The following is a 24,270-nucleotide window of genomic DNA, read 5'->3' as shown; positions in this document are numbered from 1 at the left end:
AGTTTTTAAAAATTTATTTTGTGTTTTGACTAATTTACAATAAGATTTTATCATACAATTTAAAATTCTTTAAATCAGTCAAATCTACTGCACAGTTTAAAATTGCACAGCTCATGGATTATAGTTTTAATCTATCTAATTTGCACTATTTTGGTCTAATACTTCTGTTCATTAGAGGAACTATGTACTTTCATTTCCTTGTAATATAGCTACGTTTTCTAATACTTCTAATATTTCAGGTTTTCCTGAGTACCCTTTTCATTGCCTCTTTTTTTTTTTTTTCTTGGAGTATATGGATTTGGTTAAAAGTATTCAAAATGTAGTTATTGATCTTAGTGATTGCCAGAGTAAATAGATTTCAAAGGTGGTTAATTATACTTTGTTAGTATATTCTTTTTTGTGGATATATTTCTGAGCAGGGTATTTACAGTGGTAATGAATGGTATTAATTTGGGAAAATAATGAACCCTTTTTAGAAAATATGTTCATGAAATAAAACCCTTTGTATTATGAGTCATCTTTATGTTGTTAGTAAGTAGATTTTTTTTTATAAAACCATGTAGCTATTGAAAATTAAACATTGGTGTGAAATTTTGCATCAATTATTGGTGGTTAGGTTATATCTTAAAACAGTTGGATATGACTTAGTGGCTGAACAGCAACATCAAAATTATGATGATGATTATATTGCATTAAGTTAAAGAATTGAATTTGAATACTGTATATTCAGCTGGTTTGAGTCAATTGTATATATTAACTTACTTTCAAAAAAGAAATCTACATAGGATGGCTTAATATTTTGCAAAATTTAAAAAAGTAAATTGCACATTGATGGCTATTACATTCACTGGTATAAACTACAATGTGTACATGAGATTTAAAAATCTGTGAGTGCTAGTAGTGTTAGTCGTTCAGTCATGTCTAACTCTGTGATCTCATGGACTGTAGCCCGCCAGGCTCCTCTGTCCATAGAATTTTCCAGGCAAGAATACTAGAGCGGGCTGCTATTTCCTCCTCCAGAGGATCTTCCCAACCCATGGATGGAACACACATTTCTTACATCTTCTGCATTGGTAGACAGGTTCTTTACCACTAGCGCCAGGCTTCTTTGGGTTGAGGGTGCGACCATACTAATGTAAAAGAGTTAGATTCTGTCCTGATTTTATTGCTGACTTAATGTTTCTATTTTAACTATTCAGACTTTCTTCAATTCTGTGAATGGGATCCAGGATTAAAACAATAATATTAAATGATCATACAAATCATTCCTATTTAAACTACTTTTGATTTGAAATTAGAGCAAAGAAACTTATTAATCCTGTGTTAATTGCACAGCCTTTTCTTTATTCCACTAAGAATTTGATTGAGATATTTGTTTCTTTCTGATGGCATCCTTTAGGAATTGGCCTTCCACAAGGGTTGATATAGCTCTGCATTTTTCCTCTTCATAATGACAAACTAGCCAGTGTACATTTATAGAGAGCAGAACAGTTCTTGTTACTGGGGGCCTTCTATGACTGAGAGCCTATAGACTGCCATGAAGTACAGCCTTTTGTGAACTGTCTAGTGAGACTCTGCCAGAATCTCAGCAGACAGAACTAATTGTGGAGAAAAAGGATTTTTTGTGCCCTCTTTCTTTCTGTTCTTTTTGTTTTATAAGACTGATAGTGTTAAAGTAGCTGGTTTATGTAAGATTTGTCTGCCTCTCTTTTCTCATTGCACGGATCATTTTTTAACTTAAAGTCTCGCACTGCAGGTCGTTGAGCACTTCCACATGGAGGCTGGCACAGGACCAAACTCGAGACACGCAACTCATAACAGTTGATGAAAAATTGGTAAGAATTTTCTACTATACACTGCTAGGATTCTGCCTTCAGGGTTATTTTTGTACAACAGATTTTTCAGTATGGTGGTCAGGGTTCTTCTAGGATAGTGATTTCTTGACTGCATATAAATTTTAAGAAGAAATAATCATTACAAAAAGATAATTTGTGTTAAGCATTTTACACAAATATTAAGTCATACACAAACATATAATTAAAATTACAGAAGGCTTCCATTTTTGTGATGTTTATAAGTAGACACCAGAATTTTTTTTGGTTTTGTAATGAATATATTATTTGTGATTTTCTCACTTAAATTGTAAGACACACTAGTACCATCTAAAATTAAGTATATTGGGTTTTTCTGGAACCAATGATTGGTACTGTTGCTGTGCATATATATGTGTGTATACACACATACACATCCTATTTCTGCCTTATGTATGAGTGATTACAACTATCAGCAAATGAATAATGTTCTTCTGTTGATCAGTAGCAGATTGAATTTTGGTACTCACATAAAATTTTTCTGTATGTGGTGTTACTTTAGAGGCAACTTGTTATGTTTATATCGTACAACAGTATACATTTTGTAAAAAGTTTCTAAAACTTCTAGTAAAAACATGCAATTGTATAGATATACTTTTCATTCTATATTCGGTTTACAATGATCAGATATATGGGTATGTTTCTTAGCTACTCTCCTTCTGATTGTACATTCTTTTGCCACTCCATTGAACCTGTAAACATAATTTAAATAATAGGTCACATTTAAGTTTCTATTTGCACCTTAAAGATATAAACAGATAAAAAATAGAGAAGTAAATGGACAATTTGGAAGTCTGCTTATGCTTAAGACTGGTTGGTTTTGTCTTTAAATTCTGTCTTAGATCTGTGTACTGACCTTGCCATCATCCTAGTTAAGGCTGGATTGCTGTGGTGTTTCTTAATTGATCTCCATAGATACTTTAATCTTCTTCTAATTCATTTTCCACAGGATGACCAGAATAGTCTTTTTAAAATGCTGGTTGTATCATCCTCTTGTCTAAAATCCCTTGGTGTTTCTTACTGACCTGAGAGTAAACACTAAAATCTTATCATGGCCTTTGAAGTCTTTCGTGATTTAACTCCTACATTTCTAAGTTTATCTTGTATCTCTGTCTTTTATATAACTGTGCTTCAGCCTCACCAAGCCTGGCCCTTGCTGTTCTTTACTGCTTTAGGGCATTCAGATTTCAGTTAATTATGCCTAGCTGCTTTTTACCAATTCACTAGCTCTTCATTCAAGTACCATCTACCTATTCATCAAATGTTAATCAAATATCACTTGCTGGGAACTCTCTGATGGTCCAGTAGTAAAGACTTCAAGCTTCCACTGCAGGGGAGCCCAGGGTTCCATCCATAGTTTGGAGAACTAAGATCTTGCACACTGTGAGGCGTAGCAAAAAAACAAACAAAAACTCCCTAAATATCATTTGCTTAGTCAAGTATAAAAGCAACGAGGCAGATATGTGTGTGAGAGGAAGAGGATTTACACATGCCACGTGTTCATAAATTAATGAGGATACTATTATTTTACTTTTTCCAATGACTATCTCTTTTAAGCCTCAAGAGGTTACTCTCTCATTCCAGTATTATGAGGTTTACTGTCTACAGTAAAGTTTCAAATTTTAGAGTTTGTCAGTAGCATTTCTTACTAGTTCACAAAATGAGTACGTCCTACAACAATCTATTGCTCTAAAAAGGTGCTGTGAATCATACCAGAGGTATACAAACTGCTCTGAGTTTTGTGTTTTTAATGATATTCCCTAAAGTCAGTTGTATACTTTTTAATGAGTTTTGTTCTTCTTTTTAGATTTTCCCCAGCTTTGTTACGTTTTTCTTAAAGTATAGTGGTCAATATATCAGTATGATATTCCAGTTGAAATCAGTTGAAGTCTTATGTATAATTATTCATAGTTCTTGAATTGATGCTTAATATGGAAAACTAAAACCCACAGGTAATTTTCAAACCAAAGTTTTACCCATTCATTTAGCTTTATATTAAAATGGAAGTATTAAGTGATCAAATAGGTAATGTAATGCCAATAGGGGTTTTATGTCTTCTTGTTCCTACACACTGTTGAGTGGCAGACATGATAAGTAGCAAAATGATAAGACCAGGGGCTGAAGAGTACATCCAGAAATACTGAGCAATTGAAGTTGATTATGTTTGCATTTTGAACAAAAATGATTCTAAAAATACATATCATTAATGATAAAAATATTTCAAAATGTGAAGTAAATCCTCATGAGTATCTTAAAAGATGTAGAAACAGCATTTTAATGTCACTGTTACATAAGGTAAACCCATTTATTAACTTAATATACCATTTTTATTACTCAACACTAGACTACTATTGTATTTGTATCTGAAATCAGATAGAAACTAAAATCTTAATTGGAAGGTAAGGGAAATAGCCATTATTATGATTTCTATTGAATATTGTTACATAATGTATTTTTAAAATTAATATAGGTGATGCTGTCTAAAGCCCAGTGATTAAGCTTACAAACTAAACTTAGTTGGGGATCAATTTCAGTGGTTATTCTAGTTTTAGAAAATGGATCTTAGGAATTTAAAACCAAAGGATAACTTCAGATGTTACCTAGTTTTGTTACTGCATCAGGTTTTTTTTCATCTAAAAAATTATTTAACCTCTTATTCAAGAGAAATTTTATGTGAGAATTCAATTAATAATAAACGATGAAAGCTGAATTGTTGGAGGGTGAGGATTAAGTGCATGAGGGAAGAAGACCTGTAAGTCTTTCCTTAAGACATCCCCCTCTGGGGACTTCATAGAGGGAGCGTTGGAAAGGTAATTTGGACAGAACAGCTGATTCTTATTTCTTTTGATGCTGCTCTTTATGTTACTGATCAGTCATAATTATTAGAAGGCTTTTTCTTATTGAGAAAAATAGTCTTTAAATCAAGATAGAATAATTGTATATTAAAATGCAGGGGGAAAAAAAAACCATTCATTAACTCAAAGCCCTAGATGTAAACTCATAGTCCAAAATGTAAAACCAGAAATTGTTAAACTTTTAGAACAAAATGTAGGAGAAAATCTTGATAAGTTTGGATTGGATAAATATTTTTTAGCTATGACACTGAAGCATAATTCATTTTCTAAAAAAAAATTATAGTTAGACTTCCTCACAAATAAAATTTTCAAAGAAATTTGAAAGACATTGTTTAAAGAATGGAAATACAGGCCATAGTTTGGGAGAAAATATTTACAAAACACGTTTCTGATAAAGGAATTGTATCCAGAAAATAAAAACCACTTTAAATAATAAGATATTAACTCAAAAACAAGCAGGCAGTACCCAGAAGATATTCAGATGGAATATAAACACATGAAAAGATGCTTAACATCATGAGTGATTATGGAATTGCATATTAAAACTAGAGTGAGATACCACTAGACACGTATTTGAATGGCTTAAAAAAACTGACCATACCAGGGCTTCCCTGGTGGTACAGTGGATAAGAATCCGCTTGCCAGTGCCAGGGACACGGGTTTGGTCCCTGGTTTGGGAAGATTGCACGTGTTCTGGAGCAACTAAGCTGGTGCACCACTAGTGAGCCCGCTGTTCTAGGGCCCGTACGCTGCAACTCCTGAAGCCCATGTGCCTAGAAGCTGTGCTTTGTAACTAGAGAAAGCCCATGCATTGCAAGAAGACCTGGCACAACCAAAAATAAAATAAATAAGTTACTAAAAAAAAAAAAAAAACTAACCATACCAAATGCTAGTGAGGATACAGAGCTACTAGAACTCTTACAGGAGGAATCCAGAATGGTACAACTATTAGCTGTTTTGGAAAATAGTGTGGCAGTTTCTTATGAAGTTAAACATGTTTTTACCTTATAATGTGTAGTCTCACTTCTAAATATTTACTCAAGTGAAATGAAATCTATGTTTATACAAAATCCTGCATGTAAATGTTTTTAATAGCTTTATTAATAATTCTAAAAACTGGAAACAACCTGTCAGTCAATTTATACACACTGATTAGGAACCACCGTGGATGAACCTCAAGTGCTTTATGCTGATAAACCAGACCCAAAGACTTTGTACATCCTGTGTGATTTCATTTATTTGACATTTGACATTTTAGAATAGGCAAAAGTCTCAGGACAGAAAAACTGATCAGTGGTTTTCAGGGTTGGATGTAGGAGGAGCAGTTAACTATAAAGGGCATTAGAAAATTTTAGGGGGTGATCCAACTGCTCTGTAGTTTGACTCTGGTGTTCATTTTTTTGGGTCAGAACCAAGGTTGGATTTTACTGTTCATAAAATATTAATCAATTTTTTTTAACAGAAAAGATTATTTCCAAATTTGATGCTAAGATACTTTTTAAAAAAAATAATTTTATTTTTTTGGCTGTGCTGTGTCTTTGCTGCTGCACAGGCTTCTCTCTCGTTGCAGCAAGCGGGGGCTACTCTAGTTCCCTAGGGCACCTGGGCTTCAGTAATGTTGACGTTCCTTGTTCCTGTGCTCTAGAGCGCAGCTTCAGTAGTTGAGGCCCACAGGCTTAGTTGCTCTGGGGCATGTGGGGTCCTCTGGGACCAGGCATCAAACTAGTGTCTCCTGCATTGGTAGGCAGTTTTTACCGCTCAGCCACTGAGGAAGCCCCAAGCTACTTCTTTATAAATAATATCCAGTGGTTCAAGAGCTGGCCTAATAGTATACGGGGTTTGCCATTTTCTATATGATCGCCTTCTGTATATTTGAAAACAGTTCTTTGGTCCTAAATCAATGGTTCTCAAAGAATACTGGGCTGGGGCTGAGGGAGCACGACTTTTATAGAAGGCCTACAAAGTCAAACTATTTTCATAATTATATGGAGACTTAATTTGCCCTTTCACTGTGTTGACATTGACACTTGTTATAAAAACAACTGTGGCAAAACTGTTAGCACCGTAGCCTAAATCAAGGCAATGGCCCTGTGTATCCTGTCTTTGTAGCCTTCACTTCCTTGCATTTGAGGCTTTAAAAAAAAGGAAAAAAGCTAGTTTCACTTAATGTCTTTGATAAAGCAGTGAAAATTATTAATTTTTTAAAAAATTTCAATTGTGCATATACTTTTTTAAATGTTCTATGTAGCAGAACAGAAGTATGCATAAAACTCTTCTGCATACAGAAGGACAGCTATCTCAAGGAAAAGCACTTGTATGACTGAGTTGCTGTTGCAAACTGAATCTAGTCCTTTTTTCATGGAAGAACTTTTATGTGAAAAAACAGACAGCACGCAAATTATGATTGTTATTCAGTTTTTGGTACATGGTAGCCAAGCCATTTTTTCAAAAATAAATTTGTCATTTCCAGGAACTGTTTTCTGTGATAAACTTTAAGCTTTCAAGTGAAAATGAAAATTTTTGTAGAACTTTGTTGCTGATCTGAATGAGCTTGACAGCTTCCCCGTACTTAAAGACTATTCTAATGGGATTGGTAGTGATATTAATGAATTGACTTTTAAAATATTATGTAATGAAATATTTTAACATTTGGAAGATCTTCATACTTGTGTGAACCACTGTTTTCCGTATGACTTAACATATGTTATAAAATCATGAATGGATATCGAAGTGCAGGAGCAAACAATAGATTTAATGTGAGAATGAGAATATTAAGTTATTGCTCTCTTTTCTAATTACATATCTGTGTAATCAATTCTCTTCACATATTGCAAGCAAAACAACTTGGCCAGTTTGAATGTAAGAACAGAAGTTAGAATTCAGCTGTCTTCTATTAAACTAGACATTAGAGATTTTCAAAAGTGCTACTCTTCTCAATTTTTTAGTTTTTGAAAATGTATTTTTATAATATTATTTATGTTAGTATATAATCATTTTATTATTATTTTAAGCTAAGTCTATATCTAAGTTTTTCTCCAGTTTAATTTCTTACATGATAAAATACCTATAGGTATATGAGATTTTGTAAAATCTCATAGGGGTCCCAAGAGAGTGTAAAGGAATCCTAAGACCAAAATCTTAAGAGAATTATTCTCCTAAGTCTTCTCTTTTCTGGTTTATATATCCCCAGGGCTTTGATTCATTTTATGAGTTTCAGTTAATTCATCATCTTAATTACCTTCTAGTTTGACTGAATTTGTTTTAAAACATTATTGCCAGGATTTCTCTTGATGCTCCAGATGTATGGTGCAGGATAAGGTGGGGATTATTACCTCTGTTCCTTCTAATCTTAGCTGTCTAGTAAGGCAACTTAAAATTAGGTCCTCATACTTCTTCCTTATGTGGATTTCATGGAGAGGTAGAACCTCAGACCCTTTTTTATTTGTACTGTCCTGTTTCATTTCTTTCATCTTAGGTATATGCCGCTTATTATTTAAAACTGTTACTAGATTAGCTCAAAGGGCATGTCACCAAGTAAATTTCTTTTTTTTACTGTTACTTCTGACAGGCTGAATTTAATATGTGTAACAATTTAAAAAATTGAAGGAATTTTTATAGTGTTTTGTGGACATCAATACCATACAAAGAAAAATTGTTTTATTCCAGGCATCAGTTGTATATTGATAACTTGTATCCTATCCTTTTCTTTTTTAAGGTATAGAATGTACAGGGGTAAAGTCCACTTGGCATTTTCTAGTGTAATGAATTCTTTTCTGTCATTTTAGAACTATACACAATGTTGACATTGTTAGAAAACAGATCTCCAGAGAATAAAGTTGTAGTCATTCCTGGATTACTGCTAATAATGAATTTTATATTCTGCACATGGCAAATTTTTAATCATTCTTAAAATCTTCTCTGTTGTGTATAAACTGCTAACTATCCTTTTCATTTACTCTTGCAACTAATAAAATGTTAAATATTAGAAGAGTAGATGACAGTGTCTTAAAATAATCTTGTTGATATATGTAGAAGCACAGTGTTTAAAAAGAAAAAGCTTTTTGGGGTTGTACCATTATTATTTCCAAATATGTCCTACAGATAATCAGGAAAGCTTACAAATGGTTGTTTGCTAGGCCCTTGTGCTTCTGTTGCAGGAGTTGCTGTACCATGGAGGTTGGGTGAAGAATGTCTTTGTCTTTGTGCTTTATTAAGAGAGTAACTTTTTTTCTTCATGCCACCCCATCCCAATCTCCTTTCAGTACATTTGATGAATACCCAAGTCCAGTGAACACATTGTCTTTTTATATTCACGTATTATACAAAAGAGAGAAGTTAAATTTTCAGTACTCTTTGAAGATTTTGAGTAAAGGCTCCCCACAAAACAAAGTGTAAAAATTAGACCTGCATAGGTGTATTTTTTATTTGCTTTTTAAGCATTTGTATTAAGTATTTTTAAAATACTGATTCCTTGTTTGTCACAATTACCTATTTAAGTATCAACTGCTATAGTTAATATTTTACACAAAAGATTAAAAAAATACCATGTTAAAATACAAGAATTGTTTCAGTTTATTCATAAAAATAATGTGAAACAAGTCTCAGTGGTTTGACATTAGTATATTACTTCCATAAGATTATTATATGCCATTTTTCATTCTTCATTTATTTATTTAATACATACTTACTGAGCACTTAAGTGTGCCAGGCACTAGCCTTCAGTGTTTCTATTGATACTTTCAGTGGTTTTAGGTACTTACTTTGTCTAAAAACTATTAAGTACCACCTGTTTTATAAAGGTGTTATGCTTAGTAATACATGCATTCTCAACATTACATGTATGCAAGAAAGGAAACTTTCTCTTTTGCAATCTGTGAATCTCAAATCTGTGGCTTGGGTTGTGAAGGATAGCTTTAATTTCTAAGCTTTTTTTTTTTTTGAAAAATTACTTTATAGTATATAGTATTAATCTAAAATCCTAATATTTTGGACATTTTAAGTAGTCTGTATTAATATCTTGATTTAAAAGTTAGGTGTGTGTGTAAAATAGAGTCAGTAATTTGAATGTTGCCTATTTGTGTTTTACTGTTTGACAGTTACTTGCAAATAGCAATAACACAGTAATTAAAGCTTTGTGACTTGATACTTACAATAAATAATTGCTATTTGATTAAGCACATGTTATTAACACATTCAGCCAATAGGGTGATAATATTGCTGTTTTAGAATGTCTGCAAGCAACAAGTTAATAGAAATTTATTGTCACTTATTATTAATAGGTTTTAAATTTCTTCCTTGCTTGAATTTGCTCTAACAACTTTATAAAATGAATGATTTTTGCAAGTCTTCAAAATAAAATCATATTTGCAACACCTGTATTTTATGCTATTTTTGCCTCCCACAATACTAAAAGTTTAGAGATGAAAACTTTTTGTTAAGTCTGCAAACTTGAATTAAAAATTGGTCATTAAGAGGTGACCTGCACAAAAAGATAAACCTAAGTTAAAGGCTTACATTTGCTTTGACTGCTTGCTTTTTTTGTTTTTGTTTTTTTTAAGGGGTCAGTTTTCTTTTGGTGAGATTACTTTCTTTTGGTGTATGGCAGCGCTATCTCTGCTAGATTATTAGAAGGAGTAGTGTCTGCAATTGGGGTTATACAGCCTTCTAGCATCTCAAGTGTCTGTTTTGTCTGGACTTTGCTCATGCAGCATTCTTGTGCAAAAATTTCAAGGCTTTAGTCTGGAGCACTGGGTCAAAGGATATGTCTCTTTGAAGGGTAGACAGGAGTTTTTTATGTTTTATTCACTAAGTAGTATTTCATTTTACATCAAAGAATAGCAGCCTTTGAGAACCTTTCATGGTGGCAGTTTAGCATGAAAGTTTTTTTCTTAAAGAATCACTAAATATGGAATAATGTTTTTTACTTTGCAGTTGCTTATTTATATTCTTACATTTAGATGAGACTATTAAAAAGAGAGAAGTGTTGACTAAATGTAAATGTTAGGTTGCAATATAGTTTTAGGTTTTAAAAACAGCAATAGTTTTTTGTTTTTTTTTTTAACAATTATTGCTCCCTGTTGGTTTTACATTACCCATAAACTACTGAAAAAAATTGGTGAGTAGCTGTTAAGATTGTATAAAATTGTAGCAATACGATTGCTTAAAATTGTAAAGAAGTAATGACGGATAATTTTGGTAGTGTAAATTTTATACTGAAATGGCCATTCTTTAATTGGCCTTTTTTCAAGTACTTGGTGGGGGCAGGGTACAGGAGGCAGTGTGTTGATTTTGGAAAACAAAAAATCCAAGTAATGAAAAATGTTAAGACTTAGTATAGCTAGAAATAAATGTTCTTCTTTCTATACTTTTGTTATAGGTTAATCAGTAAATGTATTATGTACCAGTAGCATTAATCACAAAGTTAGTGATTGCTTATGTTTAGAAGATCATTCAATTGCATATAATATTCCTATTACATGATGTAATATATCTCAGCATATGAACTAATATTAACATAGCTTATTTATGTTTATGGCAAAAACATGCCCTTAAGCTACTGATTTCTATTAAATTAATAGCATTAATTGATCATTTAAATAGAAATATTTCTCCTCCTATTAATGACATGTCATTAGTTTTAACACAACTTCATTTAACTCTTACATATAACACTGATTTAAACAAGTTAAATCAATTATCATATAGTTATTTTAAATAAAATTGATAAATATTGAGCAGCGTGTTCTAAAATATACTCCCAATTAAAATAAATTATTTCACATACATTCGAACTATATAAAAACTTGTACTAAATACAGAGACAACGAATGTTATAATAGTTTTAATATGCAGACAAGAACCATTTAAACTTAAAATAGAGAATGATCTTTATTAAAATTGTTTAAGGAACAAAAGGTCTTTCCTCTACAGTATTCAGCCATCTCTATTTGTGATTCTTCAGCAATTAAAGCAGATTTATTTTCCTCTTTGTTCCTACTTGCAATACTTGAACAATGCTAGAGAATTGAACTGACTGGAATGTTTTATCTTTCAAAAGCTTTAAAGTTCTATGTACCAATTAGCAAAATACAGTAAAGGTTTAAACTGTTAATAGCCACAACATCTTTAATGCATAGATCTGTAGTATGTTAGCGCTGTATAACAGTTCTCCATTGTATGTCTCTTTTAAGGAGAGTAACTGTGTCAGTTCTTTTCTTGCTTTACTACCTGCTGTGTATAGAAATTGTGTATAGTACTTGACACTTGCTTTCAAGAATTTAAAATTCTTGCATGTTATTATGTAGGCACTTTGGCTCTCAATAAAGTAGAATTGATAATATTTTATTTGTTTGGATTTTATATCAGGTTTTTTGGTCATATTTTAGAGATTATTTTGGTCATATTTTAGAGATTTATCTGTAAAAACACATTATCTTTTTAATGAAATCAAAGTACATAAGCTGTATATTATCTCCTTGGAAATTGGTTGTCTAACTTTATTTAACTGAATATAATTATAAACTAATCATAAAGGTTTATATCAGTATGTAGACATATAATGCTTCATTTTATACTGTATTTGAATGTAGGTGGGATTTTATTGTTATTTCTTTGGTAGTAGAAAGAGGATAATTTTGCTTTTAGAGTTAGATGGTTCTTTTGATTGGCCAGCTTGTCAGATAATTTCAAAAATTAATTCCAGATTCCCACATTAAACTTGTTAAAAGCCTCATGTCCATCATCTGATAGTAAGTTCTTAATGAAGGTAGGGGTGAGAGGAAGTGAAGAAAACAGTAACATCTTTTGGTTACTATATATAGAAAGAAAATTTACAGTTTTTCTTTATATCATGTATTTCTGGGACTAGAGTTGGAATAAAGGAAAGAAAAATGCAGACCTCAGAATTTGAGACTAGCAATCATTGAATCTGTTTCTGGGTTCAAGGTTTCTGATCTGATTTGACTTAGTCTGTACTCTGATGTTATTCTTCAGGATGCCACTTGCAAGCTTACAAGTATCACTTACGTTATACAAGATAAGGAGGCTTGAAACATAGGGCAGTGATATGGAAGCTTTGCTGCTTGCAGTGTACTATGTGTTCATAAAACTCTTTCTCTTTATAAGGCATACTTTTCAAGATATGTGTGAATAGGCATTTTGTTCAGTTCCTGTTTCATATTAAATGTTTTATTTGTTTCAGCTTTGAATTTATTGCATATTATTTGGTGAAGGTCTTTTTTTTTTTAATTGTAATGCTTCCAATAAAATAGATATTAAAAATGATCTTGGCTTTCTTTAAGCAATATATAGGACACAAATAAACTGAAATGTTGGGCTGAGAATGCTAATTTAAATTCAAGAGCTGAGAATTCAATTAGGGTACTGATTTGCATCTGTTATTTACAGTGACTACTGAATATGTATTGTTAGTTAAAATTTATCAATTAAAAGACATTTAAGCATAGTTCACTAGTTAGAAATTTACATCCAAAAAATTAAAATAAAGTTCCTGTTTTAGTAATAAGCTTTATAATATATTAAACATTCACATGGTGACTGGAGCAGAATGTGCCTAGACTGAGGACTAAAGCTCCTTTCTGGCTAGGAGTTTTTGACTACAACAGTCTCTAACTACAACAGTCTGTAACTGTTGTAAAGATTCTGCAAGGAATTTTTATTAAGCTCATATTTTATTTATAATATAAAAATTATACTTTTCCATTTGTTTATTCAGTTATTTGAGCACCACTATGTACCATATTCTTGGCCCTGGAGATATACTAGTAAATAAAGAACAGCATTGTTGCCCTTGAACTTATATTTTCATGTGTAATCATATGGCAACTTTATTTTTAAATGATTAAGATACTTTCATAGATTAATGAGTGTTAGAGAAAAAAATCAAGCAAGGTGATAGGCTAGAGAATAGCTGGGGGTTTAGGTAAAATAGGTGTTATTAATAGAGCAATCAAAGAAAGACACTTTGAGAAGATATGAAATATGAACTAAGGTTTGAATGATGAAGGAGCCAGCTGCGTGAGAAGCCAAGGTAACAGCATACCAGGTAGAGGAAAAAGGTAATGCCGTAAAGTGTGAACTAGCTGGTGACAGTAGTCACAGAAGAAAAGAAAAGCTATGACATGGTAAGAGGGAGAGTGATATAAAGCACAGTCAGACAGATAGGAAGGAGGTGGGTTAGGTAAGACCTTAGGTCCATGGTAACAAGTTTAAATTTTATCCTAATTTTAACGGGAAACCATTATAGGGTTTTAAGTAGGAAAGTGATTTGATCTGATCTACTTCTCAAAAAAGCTTGAGAATTACTTAGCTACTTATGGTTAAAGGTCATCCAAAGAAGTTCAAAGGAAGTGATCTGTTTCTTGGCATTTTTGTTAACTCATATTGCCTTTTTTTGACATTCCATGAAATTTTAATAGTTTTCATCAAGTTTTCTACAAGTGATTGAATTTTTAACAACTATTTTTTTTTAAGGACCACATTTTTTTTTATCTTTGTATTTTAGATTTTACATATGGTATAACAATTCACTGATTCTTCTATTAAAGAATCTTCTAAATTTGAAATTGCTTTTTTAATAAAGATCTTATTGGGACCTGGAATAATAAATTCATCTTCCCTGAATTTTCTACTCTCTGTGGTACTGATCCTGCTCCACCCCCAAATCAACACCCCAACCCCCCCCCCACACACACACACACAAAAAAAAAACACCAGAGGAAAATAGTGGAGATTTGTCCTCAGGGTAAAAGAAGGTAAGGCTCTCTGAGGTGTTGTCCACCAGGTAGGTGCTGACAAAGCCCTGGATCCCAAATATGTTTGTATTGCCCACTGTTTGTATGTCTTTTTCCCCTCTGTCTTTGTGACTCTTCCTCTTTTGCTGACTGTGTAGCTGATAGTCATCTCTCTCTATCTTTCTGGCTACTTGTGTTTTCTCTTATCTCCTTTCAGTTTCCCTTTTCAAATGGCTAGCTATTTCTTTCTCGTCCTCTGCTCTTTCCGCCCCATCTCTGTCTGGTTTTGACTCTCTGGCCAATTCTTTGGCTAACGTTGTTCATTTCTTTTTTTCATTCTTCTGTGTCTCTTCTACCCTCTTTGTTGTTCTACCTGTCTTCACACTTTTGTTCCTTTTGCCCTTTTTCTTCAATCTTTGCTTCTTTTTTCCTCTTTTTTTCAAAACGATAGGAGAGCTGCATCAGATCCATAGAGGAGAGACAAAGATGACACAACCCTTTAATTACTTTTTCCCTCTCATTGTCTCATTTCCCCCTTTGGGAATATATGGGACTTGAAGACATTTACAAACTGTAAGAAGAACTATTGTAACTTGTACATGGTATTACTTGAAATTTTCAACCTAATGAGACACTTGTGATAGTAGAAAGACCATGAGCATATTTATAGATATAGCATTAGGTCTTTAAATCCTTTCTTTTAGTTGTGTGACCTTAAGCATGTTATTTAACCTCTGTGAGTATCCTCTTAAAATGAAAACACTTTTTAGAGATGTTTTGAAACTTAATTTAGAATACCCACATTAAACAATAGGAGATAAACAATCTTATTTATTTCATCATTCAAGAAAAATCCTCTTTCCCTGCCCCATTGCACTTTTTTCCTATTTAGAGTTGTTAATCTGAAAAGAAAATCAAATGGATATTATAACCCTAGAATCTGAGTTAATTGAGACTGCCATTCTTAGTCAGTTTGCTACTCAGATGTTGAGTTCCTTGGGGATCTTGGAGCAAAATATTGACCCTCACTTATATTTGTGAAGTGTATTCATTTGTGTATGTCAGTGTATGTCAAATTAGTATTCAGTGATTGTGTCATGTAACTTGCCTTTTCTTACAGCCTGTGGCACTTTACTAAATAATCTGTGATATTACTGCCTTTCTTTACATAGTTTCTGCCAATCAGTTGTGTAGATGTATTGCTATATAATTGTCATTCTCATGATAAATTTCTTTAGTCATTTATAACCTGTTTTTCATGGTGTGAATTTTAAACTGTATTACTCTGAAGAAGTTTTTGAAGGGCTTATTCCTGTTATTAAACTTAATATTTGGTCATTAAACTGTATATAACTTAAAACATTTTTGTTTTACTTATTTAGTAGTAAAACATATACATTGTTAGAAACATTAACTTGGAAATATTAAATCACCTTTAATGTCATAATCTTGGTGAATTTACTTCTTTTTTGTATGAATATTTAAAAATAGCAATATCTAACATACTTATATGCAACACAAATTATACTCTGTAGTTTGATGTCCTGTTTTTTTTTTGTTTTTTTTTTTTTTACTTTATTTGCATGTTTTTTTACTTTATTTGCAGTAAAAATATTTGAAGAAGGCAACGGCACCCCACTCTAGTACTCTTGCCTGGAAAATCCCATGGACGGAGGAGCCTGGTGGGCTACAGTCCATGGGGTCGCCAAGAGTCGGACACGACTGAGCGACTTCACTTTCACTTTTCACTTTCATGCATTGGAGAAGGAAATGGCAACCCACTCCAGTGTTCTTGCCTGGAGAATCCCAGGGACGGGGGAGCCTGGTGGACTGCCGTCTCAGGGGTCACACAGAGTTGGACACAACTGATGCGACTTAGCAGCAGCAAACATGATTAATAACCTTCTTGAGAGGTTTTTCTTTCTTTTACTTTTTTACTTTAACTATATAATTTTAGAGATATGGCTCTTCATGGCCTGTATTTTTTTCTAGTATACATTATCCAGTTCTAAAGATGCCTTTCAGACTCTAACACATAGGGTGTTACATGTTCTATCTAATGGGTAAATACTGTACATCTAAAAATTAGAAAACAATAAAAACACAGAGTAGTTAAATCATGTGGCATTGAGTTAGAAAGTACTTCAAAACTTAGTATATCCTGAGAATCAGCATTATGAACTTAGCTGTCATTGAACTATCAAGTTGTGTGTGTGTATGTTGATATAGTTACATCATAAATAAATGTAAAATATTAGGCCACTGCATAGCAATTAGTACTACTATTGCTATTACTATTCTTTTATAATGCATTGGAACAGAGTTTGTTATATAAAGAATGTATCTGAGTGATATTCTCCATATTTTATGTGTCAGTTTGTATTCTTTACTACAAAGCCTTTCCAGAACAATGCAAGGTGATCATCCACTAATATATCTATAGTACTTATCTTCACCATTTATTGGTGAACTACATTATTTTTAATTTCTAATTTAATTTTATTGTAATCAACAACATAGTATTTATGATTTCAGTTTTGAAATTTTCTTAGACTTTTTTATGGCTCAGAATATGGTATATTTTGATTAGTGTTTCATGTACTTTTGGAAAAAATGTGCATTTTTTCTTTTGGGGTTTGGTGATCTATAAATTTCAATTAAGTTTTTGGTTGGTTAATAGCGTTGTTCAGATTTTCTTTATCCTTACTGCTATTTTTGTCTGTCTTCTGTCAGTTACTGAGAGAGAAGTGTTAACATCTCAGAAAACAATTTGTTTCTTCTGTCGGATCACTTTTTGCTTCAGTTATTTTGAAGCTCTACTTTTAGATGCATAGACATTGATTGAAGAGTCTTACGTGTTCATGATGAATTGATGTTTTTATCCTTATGAAACGTCTCTCTTTATCCTGGTGCTAATCCTTGTTCTGAAATCTACTTTGGTGATATTAATATAGCTTCCATTTTCTTATTCTTAGTTTTACATGGTGCATCTTATTCTACCTTTTACTTTTAACCTATTTGTGAACTTACATTTAAAGTTTGTACCTTGCACATATATTGTGCTCTTGCTTTATTTTATGTAGTTTGACAGTCTCTGCCTTTTAATTTCCATTTGATTTGTTTTCTCCTCCTCCTTACCTTTCTCATTTTCATTTTGGATTGAGTACATTTTTGGAAACCAGTTTTTCTTCTCTATTAATGTCTTAGCTCTACCTCCTTTTTTTAATGGTTGCTTTATGGATTACAACATGCATTCTTAACTTTTTACAGTCTACTGTGAACTGTTAGGTTGATGCAAATATAATTGTGGTTCAGGCAATAAAAATTTTAAATCATTATAACAAGGGTCAAACACATCTTTATTAATCAAAGTAGGAACTATTACAATCCACACATTTTTGCCAATAAGAAATAAGTTTGTTTTTTCCTGTAGCGTAAAAATCCAAGCTTCAGATTTCAGTGAACTCTTGGAAAGCTTTTTCTGCCTCCTGCTGGTTGGAGAAGCATTTACCTTGCAAAAAGTTGTCGAGATGCTTGAAGAAGTGGTAGTTGGTTGGCGAGCGGTCAGGTGAATATGGTAGATGAGGCGTAACTTTGTAGCCCAATTTGTTCAACTTTTGAAGCTTTGGTTGTGTGACATTGTCAGGTGTTGTCATGGAGAAGAATTGGGTCCTTTCTGTTGAGCATTCTTGGCTGCAGGCATTGCAGTTTTTGGTGCATCTCATCAGTTTGCCAAGAATACTTCTCAGATGTATTGGTTTCACTGGGATTCAGAAAGCTGTAGAGGATCAGACAGGCAACAGACCACCAAACAGTGACCATGACCTTTTTTTCATGCAAGTTTGGCTTTGGGAACTCCTTTGGAACTTCTTGATCTACCCACTGGGCTGGTTTCACCAGTTGTTTTCTAAAATCCACTTTTTTGTTGCACATCACAATCCATTGTTGTTGCTTAGAATAAGAGATGACACTTCATAATGTTAATTCTTTTTTGTTTGCGATCAGCTCACGAGGTCGGAGAAGGTAATGGTAACCCACTCCAGTACTCTTGCCTGGAAAATCCAATGGATGGAGGAGCCTGGTGGGCTGCAGTCCATGGGGTCGCTAGGAGTCAAACATGACTGAGCGACTTCACTTTCACTTTTCACTCTGATGCATTGGAGAAGGAAATGGCAACCCAGTCCAGTGTTCTTGCCTGGAGAATCCCAGGGACGGGGGAGTCTGGTAGGCTGCCGTCTCAGGGGTCACACAGAGTCGGACACGACTAAAGCGACTTAGCAGCAGCAGCAGTAGCACAAGATACCCATTTATTGAGTTTTTTCACCTTTTCACTTTGCTTCAAATGCCAAATGACTGTAGAATGGTCAACAATGAGTTCTTCAGCAACTTCTTGTGTAGTTGTAAGAGGATCAGCTTTAGTGATCCTCTCAGTTGGTCTTTGTCAACTTCTGAGGGCCAGCCATTATCATCTTCAAGGCTCTTGTCTCCTTTGCAAAACTTTTTGAACCACCATTGCACACTGTACTTTCATTAGAAGTTCCTGGGCCAAATGCAGTGTTGATGCTGTGGGCTCTCTCTGCTGCTTTGCAACCCATTTTGAACTCAAATAAGAAAATCATTCAAATTTGCTTTTTGTCTAACATCATTGCCCTAGTCTAAAATAAATATAAAATAAGTAGCAAGTGACGAGTCCTTAACAAAAACATAACATAAAGTGAGAAATGTGCATTAAAATGATGTAGAACATGACCACATTTATTTAAGACTATATTCCAGTATCAAATGGCAAAGTTCAACAGTGCAAAACTGCAGTTACTTTGCACCAACCAAGTGGTTGTCTGAGGAGGAGAAAAGGAAAGATATACCCAGATGAATGCAGCCTTCCAGAGAATAGCAGGGAGAGATAAGAAGGCCTTCTTCAAATGAACAATGTAAAGAAGTAGAGGAAAACAATAAAATTGGAAAGACTAGAGATCTTTTCAAGAAAATTGGAGATTTCAAGGCAACATTTTCATGTAGGGATGTGCATGATAAAGAACAGAAATGGTAAGGACCTAACAGAGGCAGAAGAGATTAAGAAGTAGCAAAAATACATAAAAGAACTATACAAAAAAGGTCTTAATGACCCAGATAACCATGAAGGTGTGGTCACTCATCTAGAGTCAGAGATCCTGGAGTGTGAAGTCCAGTTGGTCTTGGGGAAAAATTACTACAAAGATAGCAGAGGTGATGGAATTCCAACTGAGCTATTTCAAATCCTAAAAGATGATGCTGTGAAAGTGCTGCACTCAATACGCAAGTAAATTTGGAAAACCCAGCAGTGGCCACAGGGCTGGAAAAGGTTGGTTTTCATTCTAATCTCAAAGAAGGGCAGTGCCAAAGAATGTTCAAACTACCATACAATTGCACTCATTTCACATGGTAGTAAGGTAGTGCTCAAAATCCTTCAAGCTAGGCTTCTACAGTACATGAACTGAGAAATTCCAGAAATACAAGCTGAATTTAGAAAAGGCAGAGGAACCAGAGATCAAATTTCCAACATCTGTTGGATCATAGAAAAAACAAGAGAATTCCAGAAAAACATGTACTTCTGCTTCATTGACTACGCTAAAGCCTTTGACTTTGTGGATCACAACAATCTGTGGAAAATTCTTAAAGGGATGAGAATACCAGACCATCTTACCTGCTTCCTGAGAAGCCTGTATGCAGGTTAAGAAGCAACACTTAAAACCAGATATGAAACAATGGACTGGTTCCAGATTGGGGAAGGAGTACGTCAAGGCTATATATTGTCACCTTGCTTATTTAAGCAGAAAAAATTTTATATTTACTCAGAAATTTACCATTTCTGATGTTCTTTCCATCTGGTATCTTTCCTTCAGCCTGTAGAACTTCATTTAACATTGTATATTGTACAGATCTTTGGGGGCAAAATCTCAGCTTTTGTTTATTTGGAAGTGCCTTTATTTTGCCTCTGCTTTTGAAAGAGTTTTTTTTTGTTTTGTTTTTTGCTCAGGCTGCCATAACAAATATCATAGACTGAATGGCTTAAACAACAGAAATTTATTTTCCCATAGTTCTAGAGGCTAGAAGTCCAAGATTCTGGTGCCTCTATGGTTAGTTTCTGATTAGGACTGTCTCTGGCTTGTAGGTGGCTGCATCTCACATGGCATAGAAAAGAAAGCAAGCACCCTGCTGTCTCTTTTTACAAAGGTACTAATCCCATCATAAGGACCCCACATCATAACCCATCTAACCCTAATTACCTCCCAAAGGCCTTGTCTCCAAATATCTCATATTTGGGCTTAAGGGTTCAATCTATGAATTTAAGAGGGCAGGGGCACTCTGAATGTTATGGGTATTCAGTCCATAACCACCTCTTCATTGGATATAGAATTCTAGATTGAAAGTTTTTAGCACTTTAAAGATGTCATCCCACTTTCTTTTTTAAAAAAATTGTCAATATGCATAACAAAATCTACAGTTTTAACCACTTTTAAGTGTATAATTCAGTGGCACTAAGCATTTTCACAGTATTGTGCAACCATTACCACTATCCATTTTTGGAACATTTTTGTGATCCCAGAGAGAAACTCTGAACCCTTTAAACGATAACTCCCCATTATCTCCTTTTAGTCTCTAGTAACCTTTTTTATGCCTTCTGGCTATATTAATTTGCCAAATAATATATGATATAAGCAGAAACCATATAATATTTGTCCTTTTGCGACTGGCTTATTTCATTTAGCATGATGTTTTCAAGGTTCATCCATGTTATATAGCATGTGTCAGAATTTCATTCCTTTTTGAGCTTATCTTGTATATATGTGCTGTATTGTTTATCCATTCATCTGTTGATGGACATTTGGATAGTTTCCACCTTTGCCTGTTGTAAATAATGCTGCTATGTGCATGGATGTGCAAATATCTGTTGTACAGTCCCTGCTTTAAGTGGAATTGTTTGGATTATACACTAACTCTATGTTCAACAGTTTGAAGAACGACCAGACTGTGGCTGTACCATTTTCATGTTCCCACCAGCAACACACAAGGGTTCCAGTTTCTCTACATCCTTCCTCATCAGCACTTACTTTCCATGGTTTTAGATAATAGCCACCCTAATGGGTGTCAAAAGGTATCTCATTGTGGTTTTGATCTGCATTTTCTTAATGACTAGTGATATTGAGCATTTTTTCATGTGCTGGTTGGTCATTTGCATATCTTTGGAGAAAAGTCTATTCAAATACTTTGTACATTTTTTAATGTGGTTTGTTTTTTGTTGAGTTGTAGGAGTTCTTTATATATTCTGGGCTTCCCTGGTGGCTCAGCTGGTAGGGAAATCTACCTGCAATGTGGGAGACATTGTGAGTTCAGTCCCTGGGTTGGGAAGATCCCCTGGAGAAGGGAAAGGCTACCCAGTCCAGTATTCTTGCCTGGAGGATTCCATGAATGGGGTTGCCTCCAGCGCTACAGACCATAGTGTCTCAAAGAGACAGACACAACTGAGCGACTTTCACTTCACTTTATGTATTCTGAATATTTATCTGTTATCACATATATGTCCTTTGGTGCACAAAACTTAGGAGATTTATAGTTTTAAGTATTTACATTTAGGTTTTTGATCCATTTTGAGCTAACTTTTGTGTATGATATTAGGTAAAGAATTCAGTTTTATTCTTTGGCATGTGGGTATGCATATACGTTTTCCCAGCACCATTTGTTGGTGCTTTCCCCATTGAAATGGTCTTGGCATTTTTTATCAGGCCTTTTTTATCATGATAAGTCTAGTTACTGTTTGTTGAAAAAAGTGATAAGTGAAAAAATGTTAGTTGCTCAATTGTGTCTGACTCTTTGCAATCCCATGGACTGTAGCCCGCCAGGGTCCCATGTCCATGGAATTCTCCAGGAAAGAATACCAGAGTGAGTAACCATTCCCTTCTGCCGGGGATCGTCCCAACCCAGGGATTGAACCCAGGTCTCCTGCATTGCAGACAGATTCTTTACCATCTGAAGCCCTTAAAGTTATAACAATATTATTGATTATATTTCATATGGTGTATTAATACATTACATTCCCATGACCTATTTATTTTATATGTGGAAGTTTGTACCTCTTAATCCTCTTCATCTATTTTGTCCACCTTCCAACCACTCCTCCCACTGATAACTACCAGTTTATTTCCTGTATCTATAAGTCTGTTTTGTTTTTTAGATTCTACATGTAAGTGAAATCATAGGTTTGTCTTTTCTGACTTACTTCACTTTGCGTTATACCCCCTAGGTCTGTTGTAAATGGCAAGATTTCTTTTTAGGGCCAAGTAATATTCCATTGTATTTATATGTACATCTTGTTTATCCATTCATCCATCAGTAGGTGCTTAGGTTGTTTTTATATCCTGGCTATTATAAATAATGCTGCAGTGAACATAGAGGTGCATATATCTTTTAAATTGGAATTTAAATCTTTGCATATTGTTCATTGTTAGTGTATAGAAACACAACTGGTATTTGTTGTGTGTTGAGGTGGTCCAGTGGTAAAGAATCTGTCTGCCAATGCAGGAGGCATGGGGGACGTAGGTTCTATCCATGGGTCAGCCCACTCCAGTATTCTTGCCAGGGAAACCCAATGGACAGCAGAGCATCCAATGGGGTCACAAAGAGTCAGATACGACTTAGTGATAGAGCATACATGACTTTTTTTTAACCCTGCCACTTTGTTGAACTTGTTCATTAGCTCTAATAGGTTTTGTGATTGTGTATAGTATCCTATAAATCTGTGAGCAGAGATAATTTTACCACTTCCTTTTCAATTTGGATGCCTTAAATTTCTTTTTCTTGAGAACTCTGCCTTACAAATGTTATTAGCCCTGTGTTCTAATCACTATACTGTTTCTGCTCCTCAAGGCTGTGGTGGTCTGCTTGGGCTCTGTCATGGTCTGCAGTGTGCCTCCAGATAAAACTGGGACAACTGTAAGACTTCATCATGAATTTTCCTTCTTTCAGGGATAACAGTATGATGCTTCCTGTTATCCAGTTGTCTAATATCTGAAAAAAATTGCTTTCCCAATTTTATAGTTTTACAAGGCCACAGTGGTAGTCTGATATGTGTTACTCTATCATGGATCCAAATAAAAATCCATATACTGCATCGTGACAACCTTTTACAATAATGGTTTTAATGAATCTTTAATTTTTTAAACCAGCCTTTTAACAATTTGCTCCATTATTGATGCTCTCAGTTATTTCTGTAAAACATCCTTACCAATGTACTGCATATTATGTCTTAATTTAAATACACTACCAGACTTCAGCTCTCAGTAATGAGGCATGTTTACCAAGACTCGGCTGTGCTTGTTTCCATACCTTTCTATGCCAGTTTACTTGCCACTGTAATTACGTAATTTGATTGGATACTACAATCTGAATGCTGCTATATGGGGGACACAGAGTTCTTTATATGATTGTTCTTTTGAATACTTTGAACATATAATAAAGGTGACTTTCTGACATGATTTTTGTCAAATTAGGTGGTAGTGAGACAAAAGGAAATCTAGACTGATTTTGGACTTAATGTTTCACAAATCTCTTTGTATTCTTTGCATTTTTAAAAAACAAAACTGTAGATTGTAGATATGCATTTTCTTGGTAGTTTATGACAGAAGCAACACTTGGAATTCTAACCACCGGACCTACACTCAAAGGAAGGGTACTGGCCCTATATCCGAAGATTATTGAAAGAATGTTCATGTGTACCTTTTAAGTTATAATACAGTATTTAAAGTGTGGCTGTGT

At 33.9% G+C, this 24,270-nt stretch overlaps 1 protein-coding gene across 3 annotated transcripts in view; it reads left to right on the top strand.

Annotated features, from left to right (window-relative positions):
• The window catches only part of NDUFS4 (NADH:ubiquinone oxidoreductase subunit S4), a 115,594-nt gene that overhangs the window by 59,172 nt on the left and 32,152 nt on the right, over positions 1-24,270 (top strand). For all 3 annotated transcript variants that reach the window (NM_175800.2, XM_024981220.2, XM_024981221.2), the window contains exon 2: positions 1,757-1,835. In NM_175800.2, the coding sequence (NP_786994.1) occupies positions 1,757-1,835 (79 nt within the window). The remainder of the gene's footprint in view (positions 1-1,756; positions 1,836-24,270) is intronic.

Source organism: Bos taurus, chromosome 20 (assembly GCF_002263795.3).
Source record: "Bos taurus isolate L1 Dominette 01449 registration number 42190680 breed Hereford chromosome 20, ARS-UCD2.0, whole genome shotgun sequence".
Lineage (NCBI taxonomy): Eukaryota > Metazoa > Chordata > Mammalia > Artiodactyla > Bovidae > Bos > Bos taurus.
Note: the sequence above shows the minus strand (reverse complement) of the source record. Positions and strands in the feature narration are given on the sequence as shown.